This window comes from Prunus avium, chromosome 8 (assembly GCF_965620075.1).
Source record: "Prunus avium chromosome 8, drPruAviu1.hap1.1, whole genome shotgun sequence".
Classification (NCBI taxonomy): Eukaryota; Viridiplantae; Streptophyta; class Magnoliopsida; order Rosales; family Rosaceae; genus Prunus; species Prunus avium.
Genome location: NC_142291.1, coordinates 31,802,584 through 31,822,093, shown reverse-complemented (window position 1 = coordinate 31,822,093; position 19,510 = coordinate 31,802,584). Strand labels below are relative to the sequence as shown.

Below are 19,510 nucleotides of genomic sequence, written 5' to 3'. Positions count from 1 at the left end.
GGTAGCCTCCCATGTGGTTCATGCCTTTAATGCACATGTCGAAGAGCATCATTTTGCAATATGATATGCTATATATTATATTAATGCAATTTAGCTTTTGCGTGGCTTAATTAGGACACTTGTGATTGCCTACTATTTTAATGATTTTGAGTATAAATTCACATGGACTATGTAGTTTTGCAAATATAAGGAACGGAGGTAGACATTTTTTTTGTTGTTTTCCAAAAATAAATGGTGGCGTACATGATTGGTATGATTGAGCAAGGAAATGATAACTACTTTTTCTTTCCATTATTACTCTATAACGTAATTTGATGATCATAATCGTCTACTTTCTAGGTTGTCATTGCCTCTCTTAAAGAATTAACTAACCCAAAAATCGTTCAATCATATAATTGTTATCGGATAAATAGATGAACCAATGTTATATTAACCACTAAATTGTCACACTGTCGATGCATGTTCCAACATACGCATCACACACTAAATTATCACACGATATTTCGATTTTTCAATTTGATTGAGTTTACAAAGAAACGAGTTTTGAAGGATGACCTCAAAAATGAACAGTTTTGGTTATCATAAAACATTGCATGACAGAACAGAAAGGACAATAAATAAATAAATAAATGTAGGAAAAAAAGAAGATAAAAAAGGAAGGTAACTAACTAGAATTTCTCATATGATTTTAATAATTTAAAGATGTTCATACGTGTAGATGAAATGTTTGTACGTATGTTGTTGAAGATACATTCAAATATAAATAAATACCTTGCTTAATGCTTTTTATTATTCTCCACCGTACTCATCTCATCACACAAACGCAGTCGTGTTGACGCACCCCACTACTACTCTCCTCCAGTGTGTACGCCTTCAGAAGCTGAGCAATGAAAATGGCTTATTCCTACAGCAGTGTGAAAGCGAGGCTTTGCCGTGTGACCAAAGCTGCTTCCTCCAAACGCGGTCTTGAGTCTTGACAATAAAGCCGCTTCATTTTTTTCGTTATTTTTTGTTTTGTAATTGCTTTGTCAATGAATTATTCTTCTTCCCTTCCCTACTCAAAAAAACAAGAAGAGGTCATGTCCCTTCTGGAGTAACCTGTCATCAATTCGACTTAAATGTTGGTTTTACAGGTGCATCTACTATAATAATAATCGACATGATTTATATATCTCTATTTGGATGCCACTGTTCTGGTAGGTGGTGCTGTCAAATTCTTAGTTTACTTATTTGAACAAGAACTTCAGTGATTTGGCTCATGCTTAACCGTTGTCTCTTTCTCGGCCTTTCGATCCCGAATGCACTGAAAAAACAAGAATTTGTTTAATCAATGGTTTTAAATCGATACCTAGTAACATATGTATTTTGTGCAAAACCGGAATCAGGAATTATATCTATAGGGTAGGTTATAATCTTCGTTTTCTTTTTATTATATTTGGATGGCTGACTGACTTTGTATAAGGAGTTGTCGTGGTGGAGTGGACTGAACTAATAATTTTCACTAAACGAGGTGAATTTACTTGTTAGTCATGATTTTAATTCTCAAAATTTAAGAGGTATAATACAAGTCAAGAACTTCATTATGTGGTTGTAAAGCTTACCTAAAAACTGCTTTGGGGTTCATTTGGAAAGAAAAAGGAGCTCTTTCACACGCAACGGGAGGCTAGAGAATGAAGCCTCTAGCTTGATGGGGTTGCTTCCTTGAACAGTTTAGAGATACTTTGGAGACACATATTCAAGAAGATGTTTGTGTTTGATTGCGTGACGGAGGTATACACACAAATGCTTTTGGTGGAATCTTACAAGTACGACAAGCTAATCCATTTCGTTAAGTTAATCAATTTTAATTACCTTTGCAAATCATATCAATTAAGAAGAAATTAATCTCCGATAATCATGGTATTAAATTACTTAATAAGAAATTGATTTGATAATGAAGGGATTGGTGGACATTGAAGAAGAGAAGGTCAAGACGAGAGGAACGTGAAAGGAAGAAGACCAGAGACCATCATGAACTCCCCTTCACATTTTGCACACTCATTTAATATTTTTTCATTAAAGTATTAATTAATATTATAATTATTTCTATGCCTCTCTGCAGGTATGTGACATTAGGCAAAAGATGGCCAAATGAAACAAGACAATAATAATTAGGGCAATAATAAAATATTGGGCACTAGCTTGTACCCACTTGGATTTTTATTTTATTTTTCTATTTCTAAAAAAAAAAATTGTCAACTCAGAACCCAGAACAGTAAAATTGAACCAATCACAAAGACTAGTCAAAAGTTAATATTAGGGATGGCTATGAGAGCAATTGGGATCAAAATCACACTTCTCTTGTCTTATAAATATTTTATAATCCTATTTAGAACCCAACTGTTATATTGGACTATTTTATAACAACAGTGGATGAGGTCAACAGCCATCTTTCTTTGATGGTTTGGAAGTGAGAGCCATTTGGTAGGCAAAAATTCAATCACCCAAAAACTGCTTGTCGGATTCAAAGATTTGGTCTAAAATAGTTGGAGGTGGCAAAAGCTGTTGAGTGTGGTTGGGTCATCAGCTGAGACACAGTAAGCAAAAGTTTGAGACATTGTATTTGGTCTTGACCATGATATTAGGCATATGTATTGTTAGTTAAGTTCAAATTTGACTTTTTTTGGTATATAAAATCTCTGTATTCAACAGCACTTTCCTACTCAGTTCCCTTAAAAAGGAATAAGCCGCACACATGTCCTTACAATTCATCCAAGTTTTAGCTTCTTTTATCGTACTTAAATTCAACGTTGGTTCAAGTATGACTGCAGGAGGGAGGATTTGAATTTAGGATCTCTTTCCATGTGGAAAAAACAAGTATCGAGAGATTGCTGCATATGTTAGAACTCCGACAATTGGTTTTCATTGAACTCTTCTCACTGAACTTAAACCTCTTTGATCTTATTACATTATGATTTTTTGTTGTTTTAATAGAGATCTTTGTTCAAATCATGATGAGCTTCTGTTGCTTGTAGTTTTTGGTTTAACAGTACATAATCACACCTAAAAGGAAGAAAAAGATTAGAAACAAGAAACTCAGAACACAGTGGCCCAAGTCCAATCCAGTCTAGATCTGGATTAGTTGGGCAGCTTGGTCTTGGGATAAGTTGGGGGGTTGGGTTGCAAGTTCTTCCAATCCAGATCCAGCCCAAACCTAAATGGACAAACCCAAGTCTACCCTAAATTCCCAATAGAAAATCAAAACTTGACCCAAGTATCCAACTGAGCTCAAACTCATCCAGCAAATAGCAACCCAAAGAAACCATACAAATTTGCAGGGGCCCATGCAACTGCAATATGGGCATCAACTTGGGTTACAGGGACCCATTACACAAATCACAAAAAGATCATTTGGGTACTCAATTTTTTTTTTTGTTCATGCACTTTTTTCTTTTTTTTGAAAGAAAATCAGGATTCTAGCTGTAGAATCTAGGTCATGATGTCTGCTAAATGGCTCAAACATACAATATATTGTACTAGTTTGGGAAAGAGACATAAAGAAAATGCAAAAACAAAAAAAGAACAAAAAAGGAAAAAGAAAAAGAAGAAGAAGCAGGGAAAAAGAGAGAAAAAAAAGAAAAGGGTGCAGAGAGTATTGAGAGCCTCTGAGACTAGTACAGAGGCAGCCTCTGCCTCCGCCTTGGCTGATACATACACAACACACAACCTTTCTATGTCACTCTTCATCATCATCATCATGGTCTTTGTTGCCAAACCCTTTATGTCCACAGCATCACACTGTTGCCATATGTCAGAGTGTCGTCATCACAGAGAGAGAGAAAGAGAGAGAGAGAGAGAGAGAGAGAGAGAGGGAGGGAGGGGGGGGAGGGGGGGGGGGGGGGCAAATAATCATTCCACTGCTATGTATATGTGCAAAGGCATTTGAATATAAGTCCATGCATGCACTTGGGCCACAAACTTTTGTGGCATGGACTATAAACAGAGCTATTAATTTATAATAATAATATTGTAGTTTGCATGGTTTGATTGAGAGAGGTTTTAATCCCAAATCATCATTTCCTCAATCCACAGAATCTGTTTGCCATTTGCTGTGAAGACCATAAACTAATTCCCTTAGGGTGCCTAATGGTTTTGCCTATATAAGCTAATTAATTCCCATTGGGTGCCTAATTATGTTGGCAAAATGCCTAATTAGCGCTTTTTTCCACCGACGACTAGCGTACTTTTCTGCATAATTAAACACGAAAACTACTAATCATGTTAAATTAAGATAATAAGATGTTTGCTTTCTTCTGCAAATTTGTACTTTTCCTCACTTTTTATTTTTAATAGGTTGGTCCTTCATTAGCTTGGTTTTTCCAAGTGGTAAATCTCACCGGAAACATGGGAAAAGATGCTTTAAGCTACTACAGTGGTGGTCCAGCCCATGTTTGATTCACAAATAGTACATAGCTTAATTAGGATTAATTAGATATCAAATGAAAATCTTCTACTTTGAGGCATGCTAGCCTTTCGATTTTCAAGGGTTCATGTGTGCCAATGGTTGTGATGATTGATGATTAGGGTTTTGTTTCTGTCAAAACTTAATTAACTTGGATGGATCGGATATGAAATTAATTAAGCAAATGGGATTTTCAAGTACTGGCTTATTGGTTGTCATGTGCACTGTGTTAGTTGTAAATGGGATCACCGTTTAATTAGGCCTAATGACGAAAGTACAAATTGCTAGCTAGCTGAGATTGCAATCTTTATGCGTACATATCTTCAACTTTAGGCAGATAGATATGTATTACATTGTCCCCTATCACTTAGATTGTTTTTGATTAATTAATGTGTATCTCACAAGTAATCCTACGTTCATCAACGATTAGTTAGTTTTATATACTAACCGCCTACTTGTACATGAGTGAATGATAATCGTTGATGGATGTGCAATATCTCACGGTCAATCATCATCAACTATTCTATTTTCTCTTCTAATGTACATGATTGACGGGAAACTGTTGATTAATTTGAACGGTACAATAAGATGTATTAACCAATGTCAATTACTCACATTGATCGCCTAATCAAGCATTAAGTGTTGATTAATTTGAATGCATGTAAATGAATTAACAATTATTGAGATTAATATTGATCTCATAACATGTCTTTTACATCGATCAACGTCTATCAGTTGCTCACACTGACACAAGTAAAGTTGCTTGTCATTAGCAAAGGACAACAAGCATCTAAAAGATCATGCTAAGATTATTGCTTGAATTTTAGGGGTCTCCCATCTCCACACGAAATCGGGGGAAGTAATCTTTCGCCATATCAAAAGCATTTGCAAAATGAAGGAGACAAGCATATCAAACAAACTCTGCCCAAGTCATGTTAGAGGTCAAAGTAGGCAATCGGGGGCCCCTTTTCTCAAACTATAGCATATGACCACAAGCTTTGTGATGCATATTCTATTCAAATTCTGATAATGGCTGCACATTAGGGCATCTAGGTAGGAGAGTAGGACCATATAGCAAACCATTCGCGTGAAGATAAGCTGTTGACTAACATATCCTTATCGAACAACTCCCCCACCACACGATGACTTTCTGAAAATTCAAACCCCCTAAACCAATTGAGAATTCAGATTGAACTTGAACCAGCTTAAAGCAACAGGGAATCAAGTGTTTGATAAGGAACCCTAATTTTTTATATAGCAAATAGTATTTGTAAAGATACAACAGTCAGCACCATGAGTATTATTATACCAACAAGGCAGTGAGGGTGTAGGAGAGAGAGCGAGAGAGGAGAGAGAGACAGAGAGAGAGAGAGAGAGAGAGGAGGGCCTTGAAATGTGGTGGTTTGAGGTGTCTGTAAATCTAAAGAAATCTAGCACTATCATAGGGAAGTGTTGAGATGAGAATTTGACATATCCTAAGCTGAGTTTTATATTAATGAATATTATTCATGCTGATGTTTGGTGATTTCACGAAGTAAGGCAAGAGAGGCACAATATTTTTGACTTGTGAGTGAGAGATATACCGCTGTCAACCACAAGCAATCATAATCCTTTCCCAATCAATAGTTTATGCATCCTCAACTTAAGATGATAATTTGAGGATGAAATTATGGATTGAGATGTCCTATATACATCACTGTCTTCGTCATCTTCGTCTTCGTCTTTATTTTTTATTTTTTATTATCCGCAAATTAAACGATATTCAAATTTAAAGACATTTTTCGGATTGATCATAGGTGCAAATATCTTACTTTTATTGAAAATCCACTATATTATTTTATACATGAGCGCTCAAGATCTAACCAGTTAATAAAACACTACGCTTATCATTAGTGTAGTGGAATTCATCCCATAACGCCATTCTATGATCCGAACCTATATATGTAGTATAGAACTCAAAATGTGTTACACATCTTTGACAATACTTGATGTTTACATTAAGGCTTCATAGAAGGTGGATATGGCATGCTCATTCTATCTGAAGTTTCATTGAATATGCCCATGGCGTGAAACGTAGCAGACTGAGTTGATTCCTTTAATCTTTAGCTCACATGGACCTTAGTTGGTACCAACAGCCCCACGTCACCATTTTATTAGTTTATAAATTTCGGGAGCACCTGCAGGAACATATATATACAAATGAAACACACTATTCAAGACACCAAAAGAAATACTACAAGTTGGAAGTTCTCTATATAACACAACACATCCCAAATCCCAAATATGTATTTTCTCTGACTTTTTTAATCGAAATCTTTTATTACCAATTGGTTGTTAGTCTATTGATGTTTCTTTTTATTTTATTCAAAGAGTATTTAAATTCGATTCATCATTTCCCACATAAAAGATCCAAATCTTTTTACTACAAATATTTTGTTTATTCCTTTAGTTATGAAAAAGAAAAGATGATATTGAGACTCACTTCGCTCAAATAGGTGTTGGGTTCAAATTTTATAAAAGAAAGTTCACAGTGTTATTTAATTACGAAAATTATTATAAAAAAAACACTTTGAAATGTGATACTAAAAGGTTAACAAAATATTAAGTTATGTAGCACTTTGTGGTTAGGGGCAAGCCGAATCTTGAGTAGGGATTAATCTCACCCATCGAATAACACCTCGTGGTATTTACCAAAAATATTAAGCTAAGTATGAAATTTATTTCCAATTAGGCAAGAGAAGTTTCCATTTGTTGTCTTAAAAAAACTATTTCTAAATAAGAGAATTGTAGTTTAAGTGGTTAATACATGTATTGTATACGAGCATCAACTAGTTTATCCGCTAGCCCCTCGGACTTCGCCTTTAGAATTTCTATGTGTTATCGCACTTTACATGCATTAAATTATAAATTTTTAATCATTTTATTAAGGACAGTAATTTAAGTAAAATAGTTATCGGGGCCCGCAACCCTAAACCATGGTACCGCCACCTCCAATCTTGAATCCAACTTTCACCGCCTCAACATCTCCTCTTCTTGTTCATAGTGATGATGCGATATTATTCCACTGACTTCCTCCTCCATCTATGATGAATCTTTTCATTTTGTTTCCCATCACTGAGATTTTCTTATAAATATATAAGATTTGAGAGATTATCTTATATTGTTTTTGACGATGCTGGACATATACATCTTGACAAAAAAACTTGTTGATATATCCTTGGGAACTTTTACTCTTGTTATTCATCTATCAATAATTTAACAACGAATCAACAACACAGTGGATTCAACCCATCAGCGGAATTATGATGAGCAGATTGAATCGCATCGTCATAGTAACAGTCAATGGATTATGAACGGTTGGGTTCAAGATTGACGATGGGACTGACTGGTGGTGCGGCACCGTGATGGTGACACTATATAATAGCAGCGGCGACGGTGTTGCTGCGGTGATGAAAGAAGGCGTTGCGGGACTCGCCTAAATTAGAAAATTAAGTTGATTAAAAAATAAAAAATTCAAGAAGTTAAAATATATGAGTTCGCAAGTGACATGGACTGCCATATCATATTATGTGCCACATCAGTTGGTATTAAAATGTTGATAAATTAGTTCGTATTATTACTGTTTTAAAAATATGTACGTACGTGTATTATATGCTAAATTGCTAACTAGTCCCAAATAAGGAGTTTGAAGGAGGGTTTTTGAAAAGGAAGAAAATACCCCTTGCAAGTTCAAATTTTTGAATGGAATGCAAAGAGCCAGTGTTCCTTTGCTGTAAACTAGAAAAGATCTGGTAAAATAAATAGTAATGCCAAAATAAGTATAAAATCTATATCAAATCTTGTGGTAAGTGTGAAAATTTATTTCCAATTAAGCAAAAGAGAAAAGACAATGCATTTCTTAGCTGTGTAGCAAAACAAAAGGTTCAAGCAGATATTATATAGTGATATATGTAACTAGCCCCCCAATTCCAATGTGTTTCCATGACCTTTTGAACATGACCATCACCATGAACATGAACACATGATGAAAAAATAGCATCCATTATCCAAGTTATGGCCTTGTGGGTTTAATTTTTAGGGTCATTTAATAAGAGGAGAGTCCGCGTTATGGGGGCAGCAAGAGAAAAGCAGCAGCGTGTCAGTTTTAGCGTGCTTTACTGTGCAAGGTGGTGAGTGAGAGTGAGGTGAGTGTTAATTATGCAACCCAAAAACTCAATGAATCTCTCTCTACTTTTTGCTCACAAAAATTAAAGTAGGCAAACTAAAGGAAAACATTTTCTGTGTACCGAAAAAGAAAAGTGGTGGTGGTGCTGTGCTGCTCCTGTGTGATTTTTCCCTTTTTCTTCAGTTTTTGGGGACATGGTGTACTTTGGTTTGGATTTTGAAGCTCAGTAAACAGCTCATTTTCTGATGGGTGCTTTTGAGTTGTGTTTTCTCTTTTAGCCCTTTTGGTTTTTCCTGAGTTTCGTGAAAGTTTGTTTGGTGGTGGGTTTGGTTCTCAAGACTTCAATGCTTGTGCATAGAGCTAAAGACTCGCTCTTTGGTTTCGTTACTGTTACTTCCTCAGTTCCTCTGAACGCTGAAAACTCTTTCTGATTCTTCAAGCAAAAAGCTTGAAACGGTGGCGTAAGATATTGGGTGAGCTGTGCTTTGCAATTTTCTCTCTTTATCTCTCTCTCTCTCTCTCTCTCTCTCTCTCTCTCTCTCACACACACACACACACACACACACTGCACTTTCTTTGGTTCTGGTTTTGTTTTTTGGATTTCTAGGCTTGGTTTGGGCTGATTGCACTCAAACTTGAACTGGGTTCTTCTATTTTCAAATTGCAAGTAGATGATATTAGTTGGTACTACTGTATAGTTCTGTAGATTTGATGAATAGGTCTTGGGTTTTGTGGGGGTGTACACGGAGAGTGGCTTTTGCGGATTGTCCTTAGATTATTTGCCTATTTCTTCATGTGGGATTTTAAAGATTTTTACTTATACAGCATAATATGTATCTTGGCTTCATTATTTTACTAGATTTTCTGTGATATATTCTGGTAGATTCCTCAGATTTCAGTCCAATTTTGTATTAATTTTTTTTGTTGGTAAGTTGATGTTTGGTTGTCCATTTACTATAATAACTTTATTTTGTGATCTTTCTAATTTATTCCCATACTTTGCCCAAATAAAAAGAGATGCTTGTTGTCTACCGTTTTGGTGGTTTCTTCAACTGATACCGAGATGCTGTTTTCAGTTGCAGGTTTTCAAACTTCAACGGTAAAACTAATCTATAAATTAAGTGTTAATTGATGTGTACATGTTGGGTTTGGAACTTGAAGCTTTAAAGGCGTCTAAGAGGTCTTGGTGGCATGAATCTTTAATTAGCTTTTAAAAAGGAACAAAGGAACAGAGTAATCAGAAGAGAAAGATTAAGAAATAGTGGGGGAGTGTGGTGGAGTCAGATTTGTGCTTGTGAGTGTCTCTGGTGTTTGATAATTATTTAGTGTTGAGAGTCTGTTGGCTATGTCCCCTGAGCTGACTTGGTGCACCCGGACTCCGTGGGCTTTGCCGCCGACCAAGGAAACACCCTCTTCTTTGGCTCTCTTGCCATTCAAGAGAACCTTTTCTTAAAAAATTGCATAAAACCCATCTTCACTTTGCCTTTCTTTCTCTCTCTCTCTTAGACTGCCTTGGTCCCTGTCAAGATTCGGTCATACCCTGCCTTGCATACATATAACCTTCCCCTCTTTGAGATCTTTCTTTTCTCTCTCGAAGCCCAGGAAGTTGGTTGCATTCAGATATCTATATCTGGTCCCCTACTCCTGGTGTCTTCCTTTCCATTTCCAGCAACTTTTCCTCGATTGAGATGCAATATTATTCGGGATGTGTGGTGGTCAAGGTGTGAAGCATTTGATTAAGCAGTGACAGGTTGAGTGGCGAGGAAGTTTTGTTTTGGGGAAGTGAAGGAGAAGCAGATTGTTTGCTTGCCAAGATGAAGTTTATGAAACTTGGATCGAAGCCGGATTCCTTTCAGACTGATGGCAATAATGTTAGGTGAGATCATCTAGGGCCTCCTTTATGCTCTACCTCGTTCTTCAATCATCATTTTGTATTATTTTTCTTGCTATTGTGTCTCGTGCATATCAGTTCCTATTGCATAAACCTGCCGGTATAATTTTTTGTATCATTTTTAACTGGTTTTTCTGTTCATATTGGATAAATTTGGGTTTTTCTTCTCACGGATAGTGCCTGTGCCCACTCATTTTGAGCAGCCATCTGGTTACTGAAAAATTGGACAGTAAATTTTTTCATCCTTTTTTTCATTTCTTGTCATTTTCTCCTGCACTCTTGTCATAAAATTGTTCTTATTCTATGATTTGGTATCAACTCTGCTCTCTTTTCTTTTGTCTTTGTTTTAGTACATGGAAACATAGTTCTCTTAGTGGGGCCATATGAAGAGAACCTTTATTGAATCTACCACTTGCTCTATGATCAACTTTATTTAAACCTCAGAATCATTGGTGTTATCCATCTTGTTTAGTCAATATAGTATTTATTGGTGCTCTCATAGCTCTCATAAGCAGATCACCACACATTATTTGTTATTTGCTATTGGTTCTCTTAGATTAAATGAGGATTTATATATCTGGTTTTAAAAACCAGGATAATATATAGAAAACCAATGAGAATTATAAAGTTGTGTCAAAAGTACACAAAATGTAGAAATGCAAATTAAATGTCTTGCAAAAGCCTTATGAAGGATACGAGAGAATGAATTGTACTTTTGTATCTTAGCCAATCAATCTTTTGATTGAGGGAGGGCTTTTAAATCCAATCTATATTTAGCCCTGTGGAAGGTATCATTTATTATGAATTGAAGCTGGTACTTTGCCATGCAACTTGGGTGGGCATAATATTGAAAAGTAAATTCAAATTACTTTCCTTGAATAAATGCATCAAGAGTCCCTGCTAACATCACCTATGACTGCTTTTGAGCATCCACAATGGGCTCCCTAAATCATCTCCTTATACACATTTTAGTGAGGAATTGGAAAAATACAACTCCAACCATGCTCCCTATCCACCTCCTAAAATAGGAAGACCTCTAGGAGCTCCTAAATCTGAGGAGAGAGAAAGGACTCCTAGTGGCTCCCTATAATTTAACGCTGCTTTGTTTTATGCATAGTTTAAACTTTATTTATATTATTTTTTTATAGAGATGGACCAATCGTATTGAATTAAAAAATAACTATAGTATTTATGACTCTCTAAATTATGGAGTATGATTGGAGTTCAAATTTTATAGAGAGCTCCTAAAATAACTTTTGTGTGTTTTTAGCTAAATTTTAACTAAAAAAATAGAGAGCGTGATTGTAGATGCTCTAAGCTGTTAAGGTACATGAATGGTCATTAAAAAAAACGTTGGCTATCACTTGTATTATTTTTAGTTGAGTATATATTTAGCAGTCTCTGTCATTTCATTCCTAGTCCTTGAAAAGAAAAGCAAAGTATGATTAGAGTTGTTTTTCTTCATTGACATGGCATAGCTAGAACCTCAAATCTCTATTGATGACTGCTCTCATACAATAAACTATGTAGCTTTACAGCTTGGTCACTCTTGTGCATTAACAGTGAGTTTAGGAAAGAAAAAGTGATGGGGCTCAGAATAAATTTTAGGAAAGAAAAAAGGTTGAGTTTCAATTGCATATTGCGAGCACTAATTGTATTTGTACCTAGGTCTTCCTCTCCTTTTATTTTATGGTGTACCTATTATGAAGAGTCCTTACTAACACTTTAAACGAACCTCCATATATGCAGGTTTGTAGCTACTGATTTGGCAACAGACATCATTGTTAATGTTGGAGATTCAAAGTTTTATCTGCATAAGGTACACTCACCATTTTTCATTTTATGGTGAAATACATGGTTGCCCAGTGACATGCCTTGTATGTTGAATTTTCAAGTGGTGCGATCTATAGTCAAGAATTTGTTAGTGCTCATATTGGAAAGCAACCAGAACAAATACAGATATGTTTAGCTACCAAAATTATGAGCTATGTAAAAGAGGAGCAAGGCTTGTAAGAGTCATAAGAAATTATGGGTGTTCTCAACTTGTTGTCTGATAAAGATAAACTGAACGTTTATCTTCTACAAGATATAACTAGTTGAAATATTATTTTAATACCTGCTTTGTTCATACTTGACAAATGCCTTATCACTTGATGAATTATTATGATTTTATAGAGACTGGCAGACCATTGATTATCTAAATGTTGAGCATGATATATATGTTACACTCAATTGAAAGTCAAGGGATGATAAAGCGTTGGCAAACTTAACTTAACACAGCTCTGTTGCATCTCAAATTTTAACTGCAATCTGCTGTGTGGCTACAGATAAATGTCTTGTGATACTGATCAGAGTGATAATCTTTTATGCAGTTTCCTCTTCTATCAAAGAGTGCACGCTTGCAGAAGTTGGTTGCAAACACTAACGAATCAAACACTGGCGAAATTTACATTTCTGACATTCCAGGTGGCCCTGCTGCCTTTGAGATATGTGCCAAGTTTTGTTATGGCATGACTGTCACTCTCAATGCTTACAATGTTGTTGTGTCTCGATGTGCTGCTGAATATCTGGGAATGCATGAGTCTATTGAGAAAGGAAATCTCATTTACAAGATTGATGTCTTCCTTAGCTCTAGCATTTTCCGGAGCTGGAAGGATTCAATCATTGTTCTTCAGACTACAAAGTCTCTTTTACCAATATCTGAGGAACTAAAGTTGGTCAGCCAATGCATTGACTCTATAGCTACCAAGGCCTGTGTTGATGTTTCACAAGTTGACTGGTCCTATACCTATAATCGGAAGAAGATCCCTGAGGAAAATGGGAATGATCCCAATTGGAACGGTGTTAGAAATCGTCCAGTTCCAAAGGACTGGTGGGTTGAAGAATTGTGTGAGCTTGAGATTGATTTATACAAGCGTGTTCTAACGAATATCAAAACCAAAGCAGTACTTTCTGCTGAAGTGATAGGAGAAGCCTTGAAAGCTTATGCTTACAGAAGGTTTCCAGGCTTTAGCAAAGGTATGATCCAGGGTGGAGATATGGCAAAGCATCGATCAACAGTGGATACAATTGTCTGGCTGTTGCCTGAAGAGAAAGGTGGTGTCTCTTGTAGTTTCTTGCTCAAAATGTTAAAAGCAGCTATTTTTGTGGACTCTGGAGACGTGACTAAAGGAGAGCTAGTAAGGAGAATAGGGCAGCAACTGGAGGAGGCTTCTGTAAATGATCTTCTGATACGAGCAGCAGAAAGGGAACCTACAATTTATGATGTTACTGTAGTCCAAAAAATTGTTGAAGAGTTCCTAAGGCAAGATCAGAGTGCAGAGATTGAATCGCTAGAAGAACGCCATGAGCTTCAGGAGGTGAGAAGGCCGGGGATCTTGTCGGATGCTTCTAAGTTGATGGTGGCAAAACTGGTAGATGGGTATCTTGCTGAAATTTCAAAGGATCCCCACCTACCCTTGTTGAAGTTTGTTGATCTTGCGGAGATGGTGCGAGGTTTCTCTCAGCCTTCTCATGATGGGCTCTACCGAGCCATTGATATGTATCTTAAGGTAAGAGCTTAGAATAAAAATTCTTTTCTCCTGAGTGCTTTTGTGTTGTATTTTGTTAGTGTTGTGATGAAGTATTTTTCAAACTCTGGCGTTCTATAATGCAGGAGCACCCGGGGATCAGCAAGAGTGAGAGGAAGAGGATATGCAAGCTGATGGACTGCAAAAAGCTATCAGTTGATGCGTGTATGCATGCCGTGCAAAATGAGAGACTTCCATTGCGTGTAGTTGTGCAGGTACTGTTTTTTGAGCAAGTCAGGGCAGCTGCTTCATCAGGCAGCAGCACTCCAGACCTACCTAAGGGCATGAAGGATTTAAACAATGGGTCCCATGGGAGCTCAAGATCTGCGACAACCAACACAGAGGAGGATTGGGATGCAGTGGCCTCGGCTGAAGAGCTTAAGGCCCTAAAGGGGGAGCTAGCTTCCTTAAGGTTGAGCAGTGGTGTGGGAGGGGGTGAGAAGAATGGAGATGGCAAAGGCAGTGTTGACAAGGCGGCAGTCAGTAAAATGAGAGGGTTACTTAAGTCAAAGAGGAAGGTTTTTGCAAAGCTTTGGTCAAGCAAAGGGGTACAAGGTGAGAATAGTGGTTCTGATTCATCTGAAAGCCTTGGTTCTGCTAATCCTGAAGAGGCTAAATCCACACCTTCCAGAAATCGGAGGCATTCGGTTTCCTAGTAGAACTAATTGGCACAGAAATAGGTCGGAAATTTTCGGGCATCTCTCTTTATGATCTTAGCAACTTAAAAAGACTTGGTGGTCTTTTACTTGAGCAAAAGTGAAGTACATATAGTTTGGAAGAAGTGTTTTTGTTGTACTTGCAGAAAAAAAATCACAGGTTGTGAGAAAATGATTACCTAGAGAATGCAACTGGTGATGCAATTGTCAAGAGTTCAAACTCTAATACCTAAATGTTCACTTGTCAAAATCTTTTATAAGATGTTTTGGTATGTCTAGCAAGAAAACATTTCTCTCTTTACATATAGGAAATTGTTCAGTGGTGAGCTTTAGCAGGCATGTCATATGCTGATTTCACAATATAAAATGCCCAATACCGTAAAGAAAATTTCCATACACCGAATCTTTTCAACTTTTTTCCCGACTCTCTCACATGACGTGAAACTAATGAAATTATGGGACCTTATCTTACAAGGTCCCACTTTTGGACTCAAATATTAGAAAAAGTAGATTAAACAAAATTTAGACCTATTATACTACCATTACTAGGCTGGAGAAGGTTGCTAATATTCCCCTAAAACTACAATATTAACACTAAAAACTACAAAATTTGCCTCTCTTTTTTTGGTTGGTCATTTTACTAAAACTCTCTTGGATCAACAAAAATTGAAAGCCCAGGAGTAGATTTGGTCCAGTCTCCAATAGGCCCATCACTATAATCCTGCACTAGTCTCTTGATGCACCACATATCCTCGGCGCATGATAGTGTCTTCCAGTGTGGTATTGCTAACCTCAACGGTTCTTGACTTGCCACCTCAGTCGCCACCACCCCACAATCCAATTCCCTAGCCATGTTATGCGCGTGGCCACAAAGCGCTTCCACCATCTTACCCGAGCGTGGGCCTTGTCCTCCCAAACCATAGAGAAAAACCAACCCAAAAGGCCTAAAAACCTCAGGTACCGAAGGGATCCTCAGCCAAGGCAATGCTCTGTCCACCACGCGCGTGGCCTTCGCCGCAAAACGCCGTGCAACCGACGCGCCTTTGATTTCCAAAGTAAACACCTCCTTACAATTCCATGCACTTAAAACTGCCCATGACTCGGGCGGTTCAGACAGAAACTCGGCCAAACCAGGCCACGGAAACCCGGTTGGTACGGCCAAAAACGTGCCAAGATTGAGCTTGTTTTTCACAACCCCATCAATGTCCTGTGGGAAAAACTCGATGGTGCAGAATCGGGAGCGGTAGAGGGCCTCGGCGTCTGGAGGGCTGAGTTTGATGATGGTGACTCGGTTGTGAGTTTTGACTCGGTGAGCAAATACTGGTTGGACCAAAATTGAAGGGGTACGAAACTTTGTGTAGTGGCATTTTTTAGTGAAGAGGTTGAGGGAAGGCTTGTTGTCATTTTCAGTTGCCATGTATGAATACTCTGCTCCATTTCTTGTAAACCATTCCTCCATTTGATTAACAAGCTTCAACCCAATACCTCTTCGCCTGCAGAAGATCATAAGCCATTGGAACCAAATTAAATTAAATTAAATTTTGTCAAAATTAAGTAATTGCTAAAAGCAAACTATTTGTGTCATATTTTGTAACATGTTACATGTAGTCATGTTTTTATTCGTGATTGTGGTCCACAATTTGGTACATGTAAGATTATTTGAACAAGAATATATATATGTACCTGTGTGAAGGAGAAACTCGTAAGCCGAGAATATAAGCGAGTTTGGTGCAAATGGGTTCGAATTTGGTGCAAATGGGTTCGAGTTTGGAATCAGAATCTTCGTTGCTAGAGTTTGCAATTCCATTGTTACTTCTTATGAGCTTTTTGCCACAAGTAACGATTTTGATGCAACCCCTAATGACCCCAACCATTTCTTTGCCAGGACCCATTTCAGCCACCTGATTAATATTATAACCACAAAACAAACCCCATTAAAGACCAATTAACAAGGTAATAAAAGTGAAAACTAAATTAAATAAAACACAAAAAAGAAAACAAAAATGGAATTTAATAATGCTTTACACACACACACACCAGCATGAGGAAGGAGGGTGAGTTTCGAATCCTGCAAATTGGGTCACCCAAAAGATCAGTAAAGAGAGACATTTTGCCAGACGAAGAACCACCAACTTCACACTTCCTCTCTAACTCTTCCACACTTCTTGTGTCCTTGTTCAAGTCCAACTCTCTAATCACCAACAAGCCCTCCCCTGCCTCTCCCATAATAACCATGATTAGTCACTAATCACACACACTAATTAACCCACAAAGCTAATGAGCATGGAAATGTAGAGCTAATTATATAGTTATAGCAGCAATGGATAGCTATAAATATTTGGTTGATGGTTCCTCTTCTTTTACTTTTTTTTTTTTCTGAGAGAAAATTTATAATGATGGGATTTTGAATCATGGGTACGGATTAAGTTGGGTAATCATTGGATTAGTGGAAGAGATAGAGCTGTTACGCTGCCTTTAAATTAAATCATTGCTTGGTTCTTGCGCTCATTAAAATTTAATTTTTTATAGGTTTTAATTCATCGGTTAAAGAGAGGGGCTTATAATGAAGGGACACGTGGAGAGGAAGAGAGTTAGTGGAAATGGCGGCTGTGTGTCTGCGCAAAACTTTTCCTATTTTAACGTAATTATTAATTTACTTAGGAAGATGCGCGGCAATTAAGGTCCCACTAATCCACGATTATGGTGCTCTCTCATTTATTTGTGAATCTCTAGAATTTATTTATTTATTTATTTATTTTTACGAACATGAATAGTGAGACCACAAAATTGCACAACTCAAAGCTCGACATTAAAATCCAGTTGACGTTTGGGGCTCAAGGCTTTAGGCCTCTTGGACTTAGGCATGAAGAGGTAGGGCCCATTTGACACATCGACAGCTTGAAAGAAAGTGAGTCCAATGGTTAGAAGCCCAGTTAGTAGATTTGCATATGATACACGTATATTGTATGTATGCATACGTACATATCTTCCACGAATAATACATGTATTTTCGTATATTTTGCAGTAACACACGTAGTGTTTACGTATTTTATCAATGATTTTTATCATACTATTGAAAGGAGCACCCAAGGGAAGGTCGAACATAAAATGCATTGTTGAGTTTTTCTTTGTAAGAGCTTTTTTTTTATCATGCCTCAATTACCACAAATTCCTAACTCGACTCTACAACAAATTAGGGTAAAAAAACATTCCGGACATTTAAGCACTTTTGCTCTAAATAAAATAATAAGCACTTTTGCTCTAAATAAAATAACAATGTACTTCTTAAATGAGATGGACCTTAACACAAACCCATTGAATTTTTAATAAGAATGAACCACATAACACTAGTTATTTTATTCGGTTTGGTTGTTGGTTTTAGTGTAAAGCAGATCAAATCGGACAGTGTCCACCCCTAATTGATTCTATCGAAAATTTTGAAAAAAAGAGAAAAGTTCCTAACTCGGCCAAGAAAATCTAATTCTCCCAAATCTAATTCTCAACAAGATTAACATGAATTTGTAATAAGAATGAAACATTTAAAATACAGAAGTTGCTAATTAGGATATGAATTTGCTATTTTTTTAATTAATCAAGCTACCTAGGCTGGGAACATTGACAGCAAAGGTCAACCACTCCTAGCATAAACAAAACCGCTCAAAATCTGATTTCTCCAACAAATAGCTTCGAAACGACCGTCATGATCCCATTAGCTTTCCCCAGAATCTATTTTCCACATCCGGATTTTGTTTCTTTCCTCTTTTTTTTTTTTTTTTTTTTGTGGTGACAAAAATTTTCTGTTAAAATTAATGAATCAAGAAAATCAAAGATTACGTCTGAAGAAGGGGGCACATCAAATGTGTGCCGCGGCTAGTAGTTATCCGAGTTATATTAGTAAATTAAACACATCTTAGCATAAAATAATTGGATGTTAACCCCATTTAGTTGTACTTAACATTGATAGGTTTTTTTGGAGCTTTCTTGGCTTTGTTTCTGCCAAAAAACAACTCAGTGCGGCAAAGGAGATTGGTACGGCTCATAGTGGCATAAAAGACACATAATCAGACCACGTTTATCTTTACCTATGGATCGTTTATTACAAAGGATCAAGTAGAATATTGACAAAGGATTTGCCGTCACAAGAGTCAAATCCCATCAAAAAAAGATAAAGGAAATTTAACCTAGATGGTCTAGTGGTAAAAGGTAAGTATGGACAAGCAGTAAATTCGAATGTCTTAAGTTTGAACCCTAGCCTGATGACGGAAAAATTTAAAAATTAATAATGCAACTCTAAAATCTCAATATTATGCGAGTCTTTACATTAAAGGAAAAAATTGTCTCTCTAAATTTGTAGTTTTTCTAGGAAATTACTTGGCTCCTTACATGTAAGGAGTCATTCCTTCTTATGGACAAATCACAGTCTAACATGTATACATAAACTTTTTCCCTTTGTAATGTTAATGAGTTACTTTTGAATATGTATCACACAGTAATTGGTAGGTATGTAAGGAGTCAAGCATTGTCCGTTTTTCTACTTCAAAGATATTCTTATTGTAAAAAAGTGCACACATCCTAGGGTTACCTCATAATATATTTCGGCGATCAGCACTCTCTATATTTTAGGTCATCTTTTGAGAATGTTCAAACCCAAAACTTTCCTCTTGGCCCTATTTGAGCCAAGGCTTTGGACCTAGAGACAAACGTGTTCAATGCCCAAAGCAAAATATGAAGTCGAATCTAAAAGCCCCCGGCCGTAACACAGTGGACTCAGCCTAAGCAACAAGGCTC

At 36.9% G+C, this 19,510-nt stretch overlaps 2 protein-coding genes across 5 annotated transcripts; one reads left to right on the top strand and one right to left on the bottom strand.

Moving 5' to 3' along the window:
* The first annotated feature begins 8,433 nt into the window (after positions 1-8,433).
* LOC110772647 (phototropic-responsive NPH3 family protein NPY2-like) lies at positions 8,434-14,982 on the top strand. Its single transcript, XM_021977105.2, has 5 exons — positions 8,434-9,079; positions 9,683-10,482; positions 12,247-12,316; positions 12,870-14,048; positions 14,153-14,982. The coding sequence occupies exons 2-5, from the start codon at positions 10,421-10,423 to the stop codon at positions 14,720-14,722; spliced, it is 1,881 nt and encodes a 626-aa protein (XP_021832797.2). The 5' UTR covers positions 8,434-9,079; positions 9,683-10,420; the 3' UTR covers positions 14,723-14,982.
* Positions 14,983-15,362: 380 nt separating this feature from the next.
* LOC110772646 (putative N-acetyltransferase HLS1) lies at positions 15,363-16,967 on the bottom strand. 4 transcript variants are annotated; one of them, XM_088246241.1, is made up of 4 exons: positions 16,760-16,967; positions 16,536-16,623; positions 16,406-16,502; positions 15,363-16,215 (listed from the first exon to the last, which is right to left on the bottom strand). In XM_088246241.1, exons 1-4 carry the CDS (start codon positions 16,955-16,957, stop codon positions 15,363-15,365), a joined length of 1,236 nt encoding a protein of 411 aa, XP_088102367.1. In that variant the 5' UTR covers positions 16,958-16,967. The 4 variants fall into 4 exon arrangements, with proteins under 4 accessions (XP_088102367.1, XP_088102366.1, XP_021832796.2 ...); XM_088246240.1 differs by having other exon boundaries at positions 16,406-16,623; positions 16,748-16,967; XM_021977104.2 differs by having other exon boundaries at positions 16,406-16,623.
* Between the last annotated feature and the right edge of the window lie 2,543 nt (positions 16,968-19,510).